Source organism: Ursus arctos, unplaced genomic scaffold, assembly GCF_023065955.2.
Source record: "Ursus arctos isolate Adak ecotype North America unplaced genomic scaffold, UrsArc2.0 scaffold_10, whole genome shotgun sequence".
NCBI classification, from domain to species: domain Eukaryota; kingdom Metazoa; phylum Chordata; class Mammalia; order Carnivora; family Ursidae; genus Ursus; species Ursus arctos.
The window spans coordinates 2,345,782-2,365,604 of NW_026622764.1; the positions used below are offsets into that span (position 1 = coordinate 2,345,782).

Sequence of the window (19,823 nt, forward strand, 5' to 3'; positions counted from 1 at the left end):
CAATCTATAGAGAAAATTCTGGGCTGACTGCATTAGCATATGCTTCCCACATGAAACAGTTTCTTGACTACAGAAATAGGAGAGCCTTTGGTCTATTTCATTTTTATCCTTTTAATGAGGAACCACCAGCATTAACGGCACACCTGCGAAATGGAAAGGTTTCGGGATAGTCCCCAGTGCTCTGCATGGGTCTCTCTTTCAGTGAGTCGCCTACGTGGTGAAGTGGCCCTGTGCCCTGGCTCCTCCTCTTGGTTTGACCTTGGATGTCCCCAAACTCCTCTGTCACCGGCCCTTCCGGCCCCCTAGTGGCAGGTCTTCCCTGGGTCCCACTGCACTTCACAGCCAACCTTCTCTGGAGGCGATTCTCCCGATTTTATTACTGCTTACTGCAGTTACTAATCGTTTTTGTTTGCTTTCTGTGTTTGTGTCTTTTCAGGCTAGAGAGTGGGCTTCATTCACGGATACGGCCACTCTTCTGGGCACTGGGTTTAGGGGACAGAAAGACAAGTAGCTCAGCTCTCAGGAAGCACTTTTTTAATTTGTCCCATCGGTTTTTTTTTAAATAACCTGCTAACCTGCTTTGCTTTTCAGAGATGTGAAATTGCACATTTAGCCTACTTGTCACCTTCCCGACGAACACTGGCCCCTGAATCCTGAAAAGCAGACCTTACAAGTACAGACACAAAGCCGCGTCATATCTCTGTGGAGTCTCTGTTCGCAGAGGCGTCCGTGGCTGTGCCGTGCTAGCGTGCGCCAGTGCTCCGCGAACTACCTGCTTCCCCGCCTGGCTCACCAGGTGTAGGAGAGGAAGGGGCAGAACGTGACCCCACGCTGACTGCAGGCTCCTCGTCTCTGAAACGGCTGGCTGGCTGAGGTCTCCCTGAAGGTCCTGAGCGCTTGCCCAGCTGACACCTGGGTGCCCTACCCCTACCCCCTCGTTAAGGTGGCCTGTTTGCCACGGACTCTTTGAAAGTACCTGGTTCATAGGAAAGATCGCGCCTTGCCTGTGGCGGATGTGGGGCTCGTGGAGGAATAGGAAGAGCCTTGAGTGGGGAAGACGGGAATCCACGGCTTAATGCCTCTGGCTTAAGAGCACCTGTCCTGCCGAGTGCTTTTGGCCTCGTACCTCTGCAGACCAGCTACACAAATCACAGTGTTCTGTTTCTCCCACATACTAGCCATTCAGTCCTTGTGCTTCTGTTTGGGGAAGACCATGCAGCATTATCTTTGGTCTCAACAGTTTGGGTTAGGGTTAGTGATCAGACGTCTGGAACTGGTACACCCGTTCCCTTTACATATATTGAAAATGACTCATGCCTCTAAAATTAGAAGTAATTAAAGCTGCAGAGTTCGTGTCTGTTTTTAAATGTTTATTGGAAAGATTTAGCACCAAAAGTTGTTGTTTATTGTATGCATCCTTTGACCCAGGAATAATTCTCTGTATTTATCTGAGTAAAGAACCAGAAATACTCACAAAGGTGCACTGATAAGGATGTTGACTGTGGTATTCATGATAGGAAGGAAAGCCAGGCGGGGAGTTTGGGGGGAGGTGTGAGTGATGGTGCAGCCCTGCAGCGGATTCTGACTCGACTTTAAAAGATTCTTTTGAGCTTTGCTGACGAGCTGCATTCATGCCATGGTAAATGGAGAAAAGCAAGGCATAGAAGTGCTTTGGGGTCCGTTTTGGTAGTAGCACATGCTTGCTAAGACTAGAAAGCCGTGTGTCAAGTGAGTGGCTGCTGGGAGAAGGGCGGGGGGGACTCCCAGGGCAAGTGCGTGGAGAGAATGTTTCCACACAGAATGTGATTCTTGCAGGAAATGTGATCAAATGAGCATGCTCGTTTTTCTCCAAGATCCAGAGAACGATCCTTTTTTGAGGAATGTGCATGTATAACTTCAGCTCCAAAGATCTTGGGACCAAGACTTTAATGTTTGTTTCCCATGTTACCGTGTCTTGGTGCACGGGCCCGCGCCCCCAGGACAGTATTGAATCTTGGCTTTTACCTTATTTTCTGCTACTGAAATTAGTGGATTTTTTTAATTTAAGGATAGTTTTAATGGTTTTTATGTTATTCAAGAATCGTCTTTGTATTTCTTTATGAAAAACAACGGAAGGAACATTTGGGGGCATAATACTAAGTGCACTGAACTTAAAAACATACTTAGAAACATCTCTGGGTTGTGTGATTGCTTTATGTGTCCAGGTAGCAGCCACGAAGGAGAAGCTGTGCCATTGAGTGTATGTAGAGCATGTGTCCGAAATCCCATGATTTTCACTGAAACTGCACGCTTCAGGAAGTCTTTTTACCGTGGAAAAGTCACTTTCCCAATAGCGTACTAGGCTCCTTGGTAGTCTGTAGATTATTATGGTGTTTTGACAGTTGGGGAGCATTCGGTGCTCTGGAGGAAAAAGGCGGGAGAAACAGTTGTCTCAAAAGCTTGTAGCCGCAGGGATCTAAAATTGTCTTTGTGTTCTGTGCAGCTCGGAGCTCGGGTCCCTGCACGCTGCTGGGGAACGGCGACGTGGACGAGGACGCTGACAAAATGCTGATTGACAGAGAGCTTGCTGCTGTAACAGGTGGGAGTGGACGGTTCCCCGTTAGCTGCGGCAGCAGCCCCATGGTCGAAGACACCAAACAGCAGGAGGGTGGTTCTGTCGGACCAAAAGAAATAGAAATCTATACTGTTTCAGCAATGCAGACCCCCTGTCGTTGCAAGAACCAGTATGCGTATTATTTCTAAGCTGAGTTTCTCTCCTGATGTTTGCACTTTGTTGTCCGGTGTTTTAAAGAATGTTACACTACAGTTTGCGTATCTTGGGCAAGTTTGTAGATACAAGGATCAGTGTTTTGGGTGCATTCTATAGATACGAAAAGTTTAAGTGCAATCTTCCTACTTTGGTGTGAAGCTTCCGCTTAACGTGCCTTGTTTGATTTCAACGAGGTTTCGCATGCTTACTTTCCCGACATGTGACCTTTGGGTGAATACGCCAGACAGACGTCTGTTGCTAGTAGTGTCGGCCTGGTGCACAGCAAGAAGGATGCCTTGCTGTGGACACGGAGGACGGGTGGATGCTGTGGTTTTGACTTGTGGCCGGTCTCGCCAGCGTGGAGCCTCCCGCTTGCCACTGCTGGTTGCCGTGGTTTCTGGGACATCAACTCCAAGTCCAGCCAAACGCTGAGCACCGCGTCTCACGAAACACGTTTTACATGCTCAAAGGGTTAATATATTCAAGCAGTTGGTAGTCATTCTGAGTTTTTTTTTAAAGTCAAAGGCTGTTTCTTTTAGCGTTTAGAATCTCTGAAGACTTTTCCTGTGAGTTAACACTTTTCTCTGCCATTCTTTTCTTTAGGTGACCGTGAAAACATCATAGCCATTTTCTTACTGTGTTAATATATGTAGAAATAGATACTGGTTCTTTTAAGGTTTTATTATGTCTCTATGCTAAATTCTTCACTGGGGTAAGAGATTATGCATTACGTTTCCCAGACATCCCAGAAAAAATCATTTCTTTTTACTAAAATGAAAGGAAAGTGTGCACATCTTTCTAGAAGCTACTGGTTGTTATGGGTGGAGTCGCCTTTTTACCAAATAATTAAATGGGTAGATTTTCTAAGGGAAATTCTGATTGGATAATTCATTTAAAGACCTTGGCTAAAGACAAATAACAAAACTCAAAGCTTTTCAAAACAAAACAACATTGTTAAATGTTTTTAAAAAGGCAGAAGTAATCACTCTTTAATCTTCAAGCATTAATTCCCTGCGTTTTCAGGCCAAATTTAATAGCCAGCGTGGGCGTCACGTCGCGCTGAGAAGGCCACACTTTATTTCGAGCCCCACTCATCCTGTGTAACAGGCGCACACTTCCCGTCACTCATGTACGACACGGTCCACCTGTGTCCACCAAGTGCGCTAAACCCTGGGGGCCATGCAGCAGGCAGGCAGGTGGTGCACGGGAGCAAGGAGCGAGGGCCGTGTTGGAGGTGGCCGGGCGGGGTCCCAAGTTAGCCACTCTCTAGGATGCCTGCCGTTCTCGCGCTCGGGTTTGTCAGACTTGCCGTAATGACACGAGGTTATCAACTAGCCCTGATTCTGAGATGGCGCAACGGTACTCTTTGACGCCACCCGGGCTCTAAGGGGAGACCACATACGCGGCGCAGAGAGAACGCGAAACGAAAACTGAGTCTAGGCAACTCCGATTTCTGCAGCAGTGCTCCTGGACCTTTTCAGGTCCAGTCCCCCTGGAAATGTCGTTTCCATATCTGATAATAGTACACAGTTATTTGTCTTAGTAACTGTCACGGTCGCCGTCGTAGTCATGAATTTTACCACCCAGGGAACATTGTGTATACTTTATTTTTGAAAAAAAAAACAAAAACTGATAAAGTATTTCTCTGGGAATAGCTTATTTTATTTCTTTCTATTCTTCTTCATGTTTGGTTCTTGAAATATTTGTTCTCTAATCTTGAATTTTAACTAAACAGAAGAGCTGTCCTTTAATTTGAAAAAAAATAATCCCTTATCCTCTGAAGAATTTATACCAATTAAACAAACTATGATTATCACTTAAATTGCCAGAAAAATGGGTGATTAATGGAATGTGTAGAAGGTGTTTTTGTTCATTGAACAAGCCGTGATTTTTTGTTGGCAGGAAGATTTGCGGGACACTCAGAAACCTATGTCCAAGTGCAAATCAGAGGCACATAGATGATGACGCGAAAGTAAGCCCTTCCGGGGGAGGGCCACGCTGTGTGTCAGGGTGATTGGGGGTGCGGAAGCGTGTCCTCGTTCGAACGGTCGTGGGACTCCGCTCTTCTGTGTTTAATATCATACTTGCTTTAACAGCGCAGAACATTGAGATAAAATTTCATATTACCAAGCAAGACATAGTTCTCGGTCGTCCTTTGTACTGTTCTGTGAATTCCTGTGAACACGAATGTTGAATCCCCAGTTTCCTTATACAGAAAACTACCTTGTAATCGCTGTCCCATGGGCCCGAATGTGTTGTGATTGACTCTTTTTTCCCCCATAAGACATCCTCCTCCTGATGGATGTCTACATATGCAGATTAAGCAAGCAACATTTTTCCAACCTAAGTGATTTTTTAAAGTAGCCTAATTAGGTGAAGCCTCGGACATCATAGTCACTTTACTGGTGAACTCGGAAGACCCTCCCAGAGCTCGTGCTGTTGCGCTGCCGGCCCCAGACCGCACGCGTGAGAGCGCTTAGTGCCCCGTTCTCCCACTGGCCGCTCCGCCACGGGCCGAGTCGCAGAAGTGCCACGTGGATGCGAGTGTTGCTAAGATTTGAACTCCTGCGTCCGCGTGCCTGGCCTGAGCGACGGGCCGCCTCCCCGGAGCTTGTGTGGCACGGTCTCGCCTGGTCCCAGGAGCCTCCCCAGGCCCCTGCTTCAGCGGCCGCCTTTCTTTTAACCTTTTCTTAAGAGCTGGAGAGGTGTGGGGTTTTATTTTAACTCTGTGGAAAACCTCACACTTTGTTCTGCTGGACTTTTTCACGGGTGATTTTTAAAACTTTTTCCCAAAAGTAGTCTTAAAATGAGAGCAGTTTTTTGATTTTGGGTTTTTTTGACAGCTTTTCAGGACTGTTGGTGTTTTTCACACCACGTATTTGTCCACTTAGGTGTTTACATTCAGCCACTCATTGCTGCTGAAAGTCATAGATGTTTCCTGTCTTACCGGGCAAATGCTGCCGTTGGTTCTATTTTTAAATCTGCCTATGCAGTTTTTTACTTCTGGAAAAGGAACTGGTTTGTTTAAAAGAAAAAAAAAAAGAAACTAAATAAATCCTTTAAAATTGTAGCAGCAATGAAACATTTTTAGTTTCTCCTCCCCCTCTGGTTCTGAATTTTGGTGACAGGTGTATTTCTTAATGCAGATATGAAAAACAGTAGCCCCGTGTCGGATACATTGACAAATGGATGTGTCATCAATGGACATTTGGACTTCCCCTCCACGACACAGCTCAATGGGATGGAGAGCAGGAATGACCACTGCTTATCAGGATCTAATGGAATTAGCAATGGATTAGTTGGAGGACGGCCTTTTCCAAGTAGCCAGGGTTCTGTTTGTGTTAATGGGACGGAGGAGCCAGAAAAGACCATGAGCGTTAACGCAGAGATGTGCGGCTCTCTGCACCTGAACGGGAGTCCGAGCAGCTGCGTAGCTAATAGGCCTTCCTGGGTGGAGGACATTGAGGAGAATCTGCAGTACGGGCATTACCATGGGTTTGGGGACACCGCCGAAAGCATCCCCGAGCTTAACAGCGTGGCGGAGCACCCCAGCTCCGCGAAGGGGGGAGAGAGACACGGCGGTGCCGTCCTGGGGGCCATGCACCTCTACCACGGCTCGTAGAGACCAGCGGCCTGGCGTGTCGGGACGTGCCCATCCCCCCAGTAGCCGACTCCGAATACTCGCGGAGCACCCATTGGAGGGAATGCCGTGACCTGTACTGTTTTTTTATACTTCAGCTTTCTGAAAAGTCAGCTTTTATTTGAAAAGTTCCTCGTGAGTCCTATTGTGTGCACGAGTAGGGCTGACGTAGCGCACAGGTGTTTCTCCCGTGGGTGGCGAGCCTCGTTCAAAAGTTAGTTTTCCTGCTGCCAGCCTCAGTGTTTTCCTTTGAATCCCGTCACCATAAAATGCCATCTTTCCTCTTGTCAAGTAAAATGACATCAGATCGGGATAAATGAGAGGCAGTAAACGAGGTCCCTCATGACTCAGCTCCCCGCACATGGTCATTTTGAAAAGCTTGCTTTTACTCTTTCCCGCAGAGTTTATGACAGAAGACAGCTCTTTCCCTACGCAAAGTACAGCCTTACCAAGAGTTCTTGAAGAAAAGAACATTTGTCTCTTTCAAAGTCTTTTCACTGAAACTTTGCAACTTGCCGTGAGGGGGGTCTTGCTTACAGGCACACGTGGCGGTTTGGGGGTGCACGTGGCCCCTTCTTCAACGGCGTAGCTCCCTGCCCCGGGTTTCACTGAGAGCACCTGCCATCTAGGACTGACTTTTGACCTGTTGTGATTTTATCCCACATTTCTTGCTTTGTCTCTACAGTTTTTACCACAGAGAATGGTTTTCTTTATATGTAGTGGAAATTACTATTTGTAGGAACTGTCAGGTCAGAATATTTGACTATTTTGACTTATATTTTCTTTTTTCCTTGTTTTTGTTTTTGGGGGTTTTCTGCTTTAAAATCTATACCACTATGTATATCCAGTCCACCGAGAGAATTTTGGATCTCTCTTAATAAAACTGCACTAAGTTTATGGTTTTATAGAAATTAGCTTTTGTTTAAGCAGCTAGTGGTCACGCTGTGCAAATATTGTAACGAATTTTTACTTTTCTGATTTTTGTAATAAAAATTGGTTAAGATAGAGAAAATGTCAAATGAACAAGCCAATGTTCTAAGAGTGTTACTAACATCTTGTTTTTAAACTGTACTTTACAAATTGAATAAAAAACTCTCACACTCGATTCATGCCTGGGGTGTGCTTTCTTTCCAGGGTGTGAGGAGTGGGGGATCGCCTTTTATTTTGCTTGTAAGATTTTGCTTTACTCCTCTGATCCTACCCGTGTAATTTCTGGCCACTTTTGATTTGTTAATATATATACTCTAGTGTTACGGATACTTTGTCTCCGGGAGCTCTCTTGGGGGGTATCAGTTGCTCTCAGCTAACAGTATTGTCCCTGCCTGCTTATTTTCATAAAAGACAACAACCATAATTTGCTAAACATTGGGCCAGCAAACACTTAGGAACGTTAAGCCTTTTAAAACTGTAAGTTATAGTTAGTAAATGCCAACAAAATAATCATTCTGGCATGCCTATATATGTTCCTTAAAACACTGGTTTCTTTATGTATTTTATTTTAAAACTTAACAGACCAAAGTGAGGGGGCATTAGGCTTTGGAAGTGTCACAAAAATTACTGGAGGCTGAGAACAGAAGCGCGAATGCTCCTGCCGTGTCACCGCTGCCGAATCCCGTGCCCGCAGCAGGCATCAGTAATCGAGCTCTGAGCCCAGATGGCTTCGGCAGCCCTTCTAAACGACGGCTCTGAGAAGCCACCCAAGCTGCTGTAGGTCTTCAGGAGAAGGGAAACCGTGCCGTCCCTGGCTTGGCCTAGTCCTCGATGTATTTCAGAGACTACATAGTGAGTTAATATTTGCCGAAAAACATTAAGTGAATCTCTTACGATGCCCTGAGGATCAACCATTCATTTAGTCTTGGGACTTTTTGGACAGAATATGACGGCTGCTTGGGGTAAACCTACTGTATAGAACCTGGAGGAGGTCAACGGCCACACGCGGTGGTGATGGATGCACTTTGCTTGTCTTGTCGTCCAGAGGCATTGACAGGCACGTGAAGGTCCCATTTAGAGATCGTAAGGAAATTGTTACGGTCGAATTCTGTCATGGCTGGAATATGCCTGGAAATGACACAGGAGTGGTAGACTGGAGACAAAACAAAACTCACACAACAGTGGGTGTGAGCTCATGTTGACTGGGTACGTGAAGGCTCATTGTTCTACTCTGTATATATTTGGGGAAGTTTTTTGTACTTAGGACTTGAAAAAGATAGTTCTAGTACTTCAAAAACATGTGGATATCATTTTAACACTGACCCAAGAATAAGCCGAAATTTTGCTCTGCATATCTCATCAAAATTAAGTGCATACTAAACTATTATAATAGTTCACTGGTTCTTTTTTGGCCTGAAGACCCTTCTAGGTGCTTGTATACTTAAATGGCAAACAATTGGAAAATTCAACTTTAAATAGTCCATTGACAGTAACACCAAAACCATAAAATATCTAGTAATATACCTTAAAAGATGTTCAAAACCTCTGCACTGAAAACTATAAAACGTCTCAGAGAGAAAGAAGGTTTAAACATTTTGGTTGAGAAAATCTATTTGCAGATGACATGATATTACATAGAAAAAACCCTAAACGCTCCACCAAAAACTATTAGCACTGATGAATGAATTCAGTAAAGTTGCAGGATACAAAATTAATATGCAGAAATCTGTTGCATTTCTATACACTATTGAAGTAGCAAAAAGAGAAATTAAGAAAATAATCCCATTTACACTTGCACCAAAAATCATAAAGTACCTAGGAGTAAACTTAACCAAGGCGAGGGAAAGCTCTTTACTGTGGAAACTATACAACGGTGATGAAAGGAATTGAAGAGGACGCAAACAGAAAGACAGTCCAAGCATGTCGATCAGAAGAACAAACACTTAGAATGTCCACACTACCCAAAGCAACCTATAGATTTAATGCAGTCCCTGTCAAAATACCAACGGCATTTTTCGCAGAACTAGAACAAATAATACTAAAATTTGTATGGAACCAGAAAAGACTTCAAATCGCCAAAGCAGTCTTGAAAAAGAAGAACAAAGCTGAAAGTACCACGATTCCAAATTTCAAGGTGTGCTACAAAGCTGTAGTCATCCAAACAATATGATACTGGCACCAGAATAGACACGGATCAGTGGAACAGCATAGAGAGCCCAGAAACGGAGCCATGCTTATGTTACCTACAACAGAGGAGGCAAGAATATACAATGGGGAAAAGTCTCTTCAAATAATGGTGTTGCGGGGAGTGGGGTGGGCACCTGGGTGGCACAGTTGGTTAAGCGTCTACCTTAACCAGGGGATCGAGTCCCGCATCGGGCTCCGTGCTCAGCGGAGAGTCTGCTTCTCCCTCTGCCCCTCCCCCTGCTCATGCTCGCTCTCTCTCAAAGTCTTTTTTTAAATGGTGTTGGGAAAACAGGACAGCTACATGCAAAAGAATGAAACTGGACCACTTTCTTAGAGCACACACACAGATAAACTCAAAATGGATTAAAGACCTACATCTGAGATCTGAGAACATAAAACTCCTAGAAGAAAACAAAAGCAGTAATTTCTTTGACAACGGCCATAGAAACATTTTTCTCAGTATGTCTCCTCATGCAAGGGAAACAAAAGCAAAATTAAACTATTCGGACTACACCAAAATAAAAACCGAAGGAAGCCACCACAAAACACAAAGGCAGCCTGCTGAGTGGGAGGAGATATTTGCAACTGATAAGGGGTCAGTATCCAAAATGTAGAAGGAACTTATACAACTCAACACCCAAAACAAAACAAAAACAAAAAAATAATCCAACAAAAATGGCAGAGGACCCAAATAGCCATTTTTTCAAAGAAAACATACAGCTGGCCAGCAGACACATGAAAAGATCTTCATTATCACTCAAGGAAATGCAAATCAAAACCACAATGAGGTATCACCTCACACCTGTCAGAATAGCTTATAAAATACAAAAACATAAGAAACAACAGGTGTTGGTGAGGACGTGGAGAAAGAGGAACCCTCTTGAATGTTGGTATGAATGCAAATTGGTGCAGCCACTGTGAAAATATTACAGAGGTTCCTCAATTAAAAATAGAACTACCATATGATCCAGCAATTCCACTACTCGGTATTTACCCAAAGAAAACGAAAATACTAATTCAAAAGGACACATGCACCCCTATGTTTATTGCAGCCGTATTTACAATAGCCAAACTATGGAAGCAGCCCGAGTGTCCACTGGCTGGTGAACGGATAAAGAAGAGCCGGTGTAAATACGATGAAATATAACTCACCCATAAAGCATGAAATCTCGCCGTTGGCAACGACATGGGTGGATCCAGAGGGTATTATGCTAAGTGAAATAAGTCAGTCAGAGAGAGACAAATACCGTATGACTTCACTCATATGTAGAATTTAAGAAACAAGGCAAACAAAAAAGACAAACCAAAAACAGATGGTTAAATACAGAGAACAAACTGGTGGGCGAGTCGCCAGCCGGGAGGTGGGTGTGGACGGGTGAGATAGATGAAGGGGATTAAGAGCACACCTACCATGATGAGCACTGAGACACGTACGGAACCGTTGAATCACCGTATCGTACACCCGAAACTAACATAATACTGTAGGTTAACTGTACTTGAATTGAAAAGGGAAAATGTTAAGACCTCTACGCTGAAAACTATAAGACATTTCAAAGAGAAAGAAAAGTTTAAGTAAATGTTTTGATTGAAGTATGGAAAGAAAACCTGGCCTCCTACAGATAAGTAAGTGAGAAGAGGGGGATATTTTAGTAGCCTTTGCAGTTAATTGTGGGCATTTGATATGACACCAAAACTCTACGGTGGTAGTTTCTTCGAGGTTGGTTGCAGTGTTGAATCAGACCATATCAATGGATTTCTTATACCTGGTTACTAAATCTGTTTATCTTACCCACCAAATGGGCCTCTAATTCGTGCATGATTGTACAACATCATGCATTAACTATTTGGAAAATATTTAACTGAGTTCTGCACATCTCCCAAATGTTGAAACATTTTGTTATAAAAAATCGCCTTAATGTCATTAACAATTTCATAAAAGTCCGAAGCTGGAAATTGTCAGTGCACGGTGTGGATCCAAGTTTGGAAATTGTCATTTTTGCTTGAAAATTCAAATGTTCTCATTAGACAAATACTGTCAGTTGTTCCCCTTGAAGCAACAGGCTGGCTACTCCATGAAATTCTATAAAATCATATCTGCCAAACACCCAGGTCTTAGTAACTAGTTTCCCCAGTCATGTTTTCAAGTAAAAACAATGTTTCCAGAAAAAAAGCAGCTATTTGCATTATAACACAACCAGACCAGGCTTTTCTGGGAGACAACCAGTGTGCTTGGGTATGCAGCGGAAATCCTCCCACACTTTGTATCATCATGCAGAATATGCACTCGGTGGTTGAGACTTAATAAAATTATTTTTACTGCATCAAGGACATTCTTAGATGGAATTGGCTTTTTAAAAACTGCGGTGCTGAAGCGTATAAGAGCAACCAGGAAAATTGGTGTTAAGACTTTCACCATTGCATCAGTGCACTTGTCAATGTAGGGAAAGAGTCCCGTCTCCTTGCTTATATGGCCGTGACCTTTTGGGTCCTCTGAAATGGTCCCAGCGTCCCCAGGGGCTTGCAGATCACAGTTTAAGAACTGCTAGAATAGGGATGCCTGGCAGGCTCAGTTGGAGGGGCATCCCACTCGATCTTGGGGTCTTGAATTAAAGCCCCATGTTGGGTGGAGAGGTTACTTTCAAAAAAACCTGTTGAAGTAACGATGCCTTTAGTGTTTGGGCACTGAGATCTCAGGGACTAAATGGTAAACATGGGGAGTCTAGAAAGCTGTGCCTTGCTTTCCTCTTAACCTTTTTATAGACTGGAATTTGTTTTAATGAGGAAACAGAGAATGGAAGTAGACTACTTAGAGATGGAAACTAGAGACTTCGAAGAGTTTTCCTGAAAGAGCTAAGGGATACGCAATAGGGAGAAGGGCCGTGTCTTCCAGAGCGAGTCTGAGGATGGGTAGATTGGGAGGAAGGGACCCTGCCAATGTGGGGGAGAGTGGGCCTTCATGAGGACGTGAGCCGGGCGAGGTCCCTCCCACCCTGAGGGGCAAGTGCTGGGGGGCTGGAAGCCACAAGTTGGTGTTGGGGGAGGGGAAGGTGAGGGAGCAACTGGACACCTGATCCAGGAGGAGGGCCCGGCATCCCGACCTCAGTAATTGCAAGTCAAAGTGATACTGGGCAGAGGGTGGAGAGGTTGGTCTGCATCATGGCTCCGTGAAGCAGGGACGGCAAAGCAAAGATGGTTGCTGGGGTGACTGGGCTAGTGTGCAGCCAAGGAGAGAACCTAGGGGCCCTGAAGATGGCAGCTAAATGGAGGGGCTGTAACAGCCGTGGAGGTGATGGAGCAGCCGTGGAGGTGACAGTGGGGGTGAAAGTGGAGTGGCGGTGGAGGTGACAGTGGAGGTGATGGAGCAGCCGTGGAGGTGATGGTGGAGGTGACAGGACAGTGGAGGTGATGGTAGAGGTGATGGTGGAGGTGATGGTAGAGGTGATGGTGGAGGTGACAGTGGAGGTGATGGAGCAGCTGTAGAGGTGACAGTGGAGGTGATGGTGGAGGTGATGGTGGAGGTAATGGAGCAGCCATGGAGGTGACGGGGATGATGGTGGAGGTGATGGCGGAGGTGACAGTGGAGGTGATGGAGCAGCTGTGGAGGTGACAGTGGAGGTGACTGTGGAGGTAATAGAGCAGCTGTGGAGGTGACAGTGGAGGTGACGGGGATGATGGTGGAGGTGATGGCAGAGGTGACAGTGGAGGTGATGGAGCAGCTGTGGAGGTGATGGTGGAGGTGATGGAGCAGCCGTGGAGGTGACAGTGGAGGTGATGGAACAGCCGTGGAGGTGACGGTGGAGGTGATGGAACAGCCGTGGAGGTGATGGTAGAGGTGATGGTGGAGGTGACAGTGGAGGTGATGGAGCAGCTGTAGAGGTGACAGTGGAGGTGATGGTGGAGGTAATGGAGCAGCCATGGAGGTGACAGTGGAGGTGATGGGGATGATGGTGGAGGTGACAGTGGAGGTGATGGAGCAGCCGTGGAGGTGATAGTGGAGGTGATGGGGATGATGGTGGAGGTGATGGAGCAGCTGTGGAGGTGACAGTGGAGGTGACTGTGGAGGTAATAGAGCAGCTGTGGAGGTGACAGTGGAGGTGACGGGGATGATGGTGGAGGTGACAGTGGAGGTGACAGTGGAGGTGACAGTGAAGCACCGGCACAGCAGGCGGGAGAGCAGCACCAGAACGGGGCTGTGATCCGTGAGGGACGCATGGCCGGTCACGGAGATAGGAGCTCTGTGGAAGGCCGAGGGGGAGGACAAGGCAGTGGAGTGAAGGGGCTCAAGGACCTGAGCTCTCTGAATGGTGACATGGCCCGAGCTATGGCCCGAGCTACGAAGCACCAGAGTGAGGGAGGCACGCAAACCCCAGGGCCTGGGGCATGGTGTGTGGTGGGAGGGCGGCTGGCAGCATTGGCGGTGAGGGCGCATGGTGGTGTGGAGGTGGGAGAGGCGGCCTGCGGGAGGGAAGGCAGTGGCACCGGGAGGACAGCCAGTGTGCTTGGGGCACGTGGGAAGGGATCACTGGGGTCCAGAGGGCGCAGGGGCGGTGAGGGCGAAAGGGACGTGCAGACGGCAGTGGAACTGAAGGGGTGTGAGGGGAAGGGGGGTCATCGGGAGACACCGGGGGGAATGTTAAGGCCTAAAGATGTGTGTTTACCAGATGGCCTCGTCATGATGCCCTGAGATCACCCGACTGGTGAGAAAGGACTCAAATAAATGGATTCAGGTCAGTGGGATGTTTCTGGTGTCCTGTTGTCCTCAGTGACAGATAATGGGGGAACGCGCATTTCTGCGCAAGCCTCTATGACTCCTTCAAAGGTTTTGTAGGGTAGGGAGCTAAGATTTGATTAGGTCTTCGAAACCGTCCTGAAACAGACCTCTTTGTTGGATAATTCTGAAGTTAGGGATTCGAGATTTGGGGGTTATTTCAGAGGTGACCATGATATTAGAAACAGAGAAGCTGCTAGGCTGAAGGGGTAAAGAGGCCGCCCGGGCGATGCGAGGACCGCAGCCCACTGGGGCTCGGCAGAGTCAGAGTCTGCCGAAACTTAGAGGGACACTCGCTCTAAAAACCCCAAAACTGGGTAGGAGGATAATGACTGGGCTCCAGGGCCTAGGGAGACCTTTGCAATTAGGGCCTCATGGGGGAGCGGTGGTCACAGTCCCCCCCCATGAAGACGTGTCCGGGGTCCTGGACCCGGTGCGCAGGGATGCGTCCCTGTTGAGGCTGGCGGGGCCCCCCGGGGGCCGCAGACCCCGGGAGGGTCGCGGCGAGGTGGTCACCAGGCCCTGGCAAGGTCGCAGTCACTGAGGGGCTGATGTGGGTCAGAGACCCCCGCGTGTGCCTCCGGCCTCCCCACGCGCACTGTTGGGGGTGTGCCACGGGGCTGGACCTCACGGAGCAGCACAGCCCAACCAGGCGGAGAGCCCTCTCCTGCGGCGTCCCCCAGCGCTTGCCCTGACAAAGCTTCAGCCGTGCCCACGGTGAAGGGGGGATGCTCGGGGCCCAGCTGGTTATCCCCCACGGTGCGGAAGGGTGGCGTGGGCTTGAGAAGCCCCTGGGCAAGAGCTGGTGCAGCACCCTCTCTGGAGGACGAGGCCACAGGAGACTCGCCCCTAGCCCAAGTCGGGAAGCGGTTCGGTTGGGGCACCGTGTTATGTTGGAACTCAGAATCAGGGTGCTACGTAGACAGCCTTCTTACCTGCAGGCTCCGTATCTGTGAATTCACCCCCTTGCTGATGTTTATCTGTAGCCCCCAGATCGGCACGCCTGGTGCCGTGGAGGTGGTGCGTTTGGTCCCGTGGTGGCTTGCACACCACTGGCTGAGGTGGTGGAGACGCACCCCTCTCCCCCAGTCCCGGCTCTCAGACTCTGCCAGGGGTCCTCCTCTTTACTGCCACGTTTTTGCCACGTCTGGACTGCTCGTTGGTGGTTTCACTAAGTGGCCCACAGGTGAACTCTCGTCCCATGCCCCTAGTGCGGGGAGGCCGTGATGAAGGAAACTGCTTATGTCGTGAGGTCACGATAACGAGCTGATGCTGTTTATTAGGCAGAGACAGACCTAGAACAAGTTTATGGATTGTCGTTGGGGAGAACGTGGTGAGCAGAGAGAGTCCTGCAGGCACCTGACTCGGTCTCCCTGCTGAGCAGCAGCTCAGCCTTGGCTGGTTCGGCTGGAGCAGAGCACTGCAAGCAGCGGGAGTCCCCGTCTCACCAGAGGGACGTGCTGGGGACCCGCAAGCACGCACGAACGCAGCATCGAGGGGCACCGGGAATGCAGGGAGTGATATTAGTTACTGTCGTCTGTGCACAAGTGAAAACAAGGTTCCTGGTACGAGACTGACCCCCGAGTCCTAGCCACTGGCTGCGTTTGTAACCGAGATGTTTCCGTGCAGTTTCCTGACCGTGACCTGGAGACAGTGTGCGTGCCCAGAGCAGGAGCGGGATAGGCTGGGCTCTGGGAAGCTCCCGCGTTTCCACTGTGACGTCCGGTAGTTACTTGCTCCGCATGACAGGGCGCCCCCAAGCTCAGAGCCGTCCGAGAACCAGCACCGGGGCCGTGCAGCCTGCGGGGCGCCGTCAGCCACGTGCCTCCAGGTCCGCTCACGGTGTGGGGGAGTTCCCGCTCCCGGAGGGCTATTGGCCGGGGCCCCCCGCGCTCCTCCCTCCATGGAGCTGCCTCCCCTCTAGATGGGTAAAGGGGGTGTGCCAGAGGGGCCCCAAGTCAGGAGTCACGGTATTTGTCCACTCTGGGAAGCCAGTTGCTAAATCGAGCCCATCCCGAGTGCAGGGGTGTGAAGAGAAGGAGTTGGATCCTCGGGCGTCTCAGACACGGCCCCCCACGGCCACGTCCGGGGCTGAGCCCCGTGGCAGCAAAGAAGCGGACTCGGGACGTATGCGCAGCCAGTGGGGCCCGTGTGCCCATGCGTGCGTGGTCCTGAAAGCCACGCCGTAGAGCCGCCAGCAGACACGCGAGGCCTCCAAGCGTCAGGGAGGGTGGCCCCGGCTGCAGAGTGGGTGCTGTCTGTGCAGATGTGGCGGAACCGCAGAACCGCGCGGCCAGGAGCCACAGCACCCCCTTCGGGAGGGGCACGGGGAGGGTGCCCCAAGACGTCAGCTTCCCCGTCTGCCCCGTTGCGTGTTTGTTGGAGGGTAGATCTGAAACAAACACGTTGAAGTGAAAACATCGTAAGGACAAACTAGGGAAGATGGGAGGAGAACGAGCCTGCGGGGCGAAGCGGAGGCCCCGGCTTTCTCCGGCTGCACTCCCCCGCGGCCCCCGAACCCCGCGCTCCGGCACCGCGGGAACAGCTTAGGTTTTGCTCTTTACCATTTATGACTCCCACAGGGCTCTCACCAGTGAATTTAATTAACATGTGTTTAGAAACAGCTACAAATTTGCAGGCTCCCATGTATCCGTGAGTCAGTCCCATTCCCTTTCTGCTAAAAGATAGCTTTCCATTATGTCGTTTGCTGCTACGGCTTTTCCGACGGTTCATACAATTCAAGACAATCGAAGCCGATTTTGTGAGCTAAACAACGTGGACCGCTGCGTCCAACAGCACGTGACATTTCCACACAGAACAGTGACACTTGATTTCTTTGAGTAGTTTTGAAATTCTCTCCAGAAGGGGAGGAGGAGGGACGTGGGAACGGCTCCCGTCCCAGGCAGCCCGGGGCCTCTGCCGGGAGGCACGAGAACAGGATGCAAACCACAGTGTTTGACGTGCTCTAGAGGATTCGCGTAATGGGCCGCTGACCATGCCCACTTCCTTCTTTACGTCCCGCGGGCAGCCGGGCGAGGGAGGACGGCAAGATCCTGTAGCCAAGAGGACTGAGTGCCTGCGTGGGGAGGGAAGACAGGCGGAGGGTCGGGCGAGCAGAGCGGACGCCGCTCGCACGCGCTGCAGTGAGGCTCGCCGTGTGGGGGGCGAGTGGACAGCCGCAGGTGCCCACGGCAGGAACGTAAAGGAAGGCACGCCAGGCTGGTGAATGCCAGAGGGAGACCCGGCCGGAGGGTCCTCCGCGGGCACCGCCTGCTGTCTAGACAGCTCCCACCTGGCGAACGTCCTTTGCGCTCATTCCTTCCGTGAAGCTCCTCGGTGCTGTCTCTGTCTCCCGGCGGGCCCTGACTGATAAAGCGGGCGAGGTTGCTGTCACCCGCGTTGGAGGCTGGCCTTCCAGAAACGCATCCCCCGAGCCCCCAGCCTGTCAGGCTACGACAGGCTGCCTTCAGTTCCACGTGGAATGGCAGCTTCGAACCAAGACACAGGTTTGCTGAGGTGACATCAGCCGAGCGCCATGCACGTGATGAGGGCCCGGAGGCCTGCCCAATGCACGCCGGCCTCCGTGACCACGGTCGGGGGCCCTGAACCTAAGGTCATGGCTGCTGCACAGCCTTTCTCTTTGGGGCCCCAGGGCCAGGGAGGTCACACCGTCACACCTGAAGCTCCAGGTGAGGGCAGCAGCAGGAAGAGGAAGAAGACAGAACTGTGAGCGGCACCAGACGATGGTTTCAAAGCGGAAGGGTTCAGCGCTAGCCATCGCGGGTCGGCCGGCACTCCGCGCGACAGACAGAGGAATGTGTGGCAGAGATGGACAGCACGGGGGGGGGGGGGTTATTTTGTCCTGATCCAGGGAAATCATGGTTTTACCCAAATTTACCTGGTTGAGTCATGCTTGCTAAGAGACTTAGTTTTGTGGCTTGGGTGACACAAAAGCGTTCTGACCTCACTGACCTAACAGGAGGGCATCCCAGGAGGTGCGTCAGTGGACACAAGGTTGTCACCGTGGTCAAAACAAAGTCTGAGATGGGCGCCTGGGTGGCTGAGTCATTAAGCGTCTGCCTTCAGCTCAGGTCGTGATCTCAGGGTCCTGGGATCAAGTCCCATATCCGGCTCCCGACTCAGTGGGGAATCTTCTTCTCCCTCTCCCTCTACCCCTCCCCGCTGCTAGTGTTCTCTCTCTCAAATAAATAAATAAAATCTTAAAGAAAAAAAAAGAAGTGTTATATGGGAACTCTGTACTATTGTTGCAAGTTTCCTGTGAATGCAAAACTGTTCTAACGAATAAAATGGGTTCTGTAAAGACTGCCAACATCTGCAGGTTGTGACCCAGGTGGGCGTCGGGACTGACCCTGAGGTTCAGGAGAGGGAGGTGTAGGAATCCACCCTGTGGACCCTGGTACTGGGGGGCAGTCAGGAACACCTGCCAGCAGGGCAACGGACACTCCCACTAATGAATTATTCCAAAGGTTTGAAAGGAAAGTCATGTTTCACCTAGAATCCTGTTAACCGACCAAGCTAACAAGACTTTTAATGCGAAAACAAGGAGAATCCCAGTCAAACTGGGGTGAATTGGTTAGTCTCATTTCAGCCAGACACTGTACCCCCCCAAAAATCCATAATAGCAACAGTATGAGTGAAGAAACAAGGGACATTTAATGTGGTCCCTGTAATTATTGTTTGTGTAAATATGGTGCATCAGTCTATGGCTGTGTGACCAAAATCTCCCGTTAATTTATAACGAGTGTCATAAGCGTTCCTTCCCGCTGACTTTCTTACCTGGGGGAGGGGGGCGGGGGGCGCTAGCTCTCCAGACACGGGTAGAAAAACAAGGTTCGTAGTGATGTGTGTGGTGTCCCTATGTTTTTGGACTCGGCTTGTGGACAGAGCATGGACGACTGAGCTGCAGTTATAAGGAGAATGGCGGGACGTGGAGGGGCTGTGGGTGCTTGACAGAAGCAGAGGAATGGTGCCGTCTTGGGAAGGAGGAATGGAGCAGAGAACCGTAGAAATCGAAGTCTACGGCTTGAAGTGACCATGGCAGTATGTCAGGTAGGGTTCGATTTGGGGGTATGTAACAAACCCCACCAAATTAGAGCGATTTAAAATAGACGTCTGGGGGCACCTGGGGTGGTGCAGTCGGTCAAGTGTCTGACTCTTGGTTTCAGCTCAGGTCGTGATCTCAGCGTTGTGAGATCGAGCCCCGCGCCGGGTTCCACGCCCAGTGCTCATCGGGGAGTCTGCCTGAGATTCTCTCGCCCTCTGCCCTTCCCCTCCAAATAAATAAATAAATCTTAAAACAGATGTTTGTTTCTCTCTCCTATAAAACCAGTCTGAGAGAAGGTGGCACAGGACGGGCACGATTGCTCCTTGGTGTCATGGGGTCCAGGCCCCCAGTCGCCTCACTGCCTGTGCACATGCCTGCTGTCCTGTCCAGAGTCCCTGTGGGTGCCTGCTGAGTGGGGTGGGAGGTGGGACGGTTGTTGAGAAAGCACTAGCGGAGAAAACACTCCGCCAGAGTGACTGACAGA

General features: G+C 49.5%; 1 protein-coding gene across 1 annotated transcript in view; it reads left to right on the forward strand.

Moving 5' to 3' along the window:
• ANKRD10 (ankyrin repeat domain 10) overlaps positions 1 to 7,494 on the forward strand; it is a 32,523-nt gene extending 25,029 nt beyond the window's left edge. Inside the window, exons 5-6 of the mRNA XM_026490929.4 lie at positions 2,483 to 2,578; positions 5,896 to 7,494. Of these exons, the coding sequence (XP_026346714.1) occupies positions 2,483 to 2,578; positions 5,896 to 6,371 (572 nt within the window). The 3' untranslated portion in view covers positions 6,372 to 7,494. The remainder of the gene's footprint in view (positions 1 to 2,482; positions 2,579 to 5,895) is intronic.
• Positions 7,495 to 19,823: the final 12,329 nt, after the last annotated feature.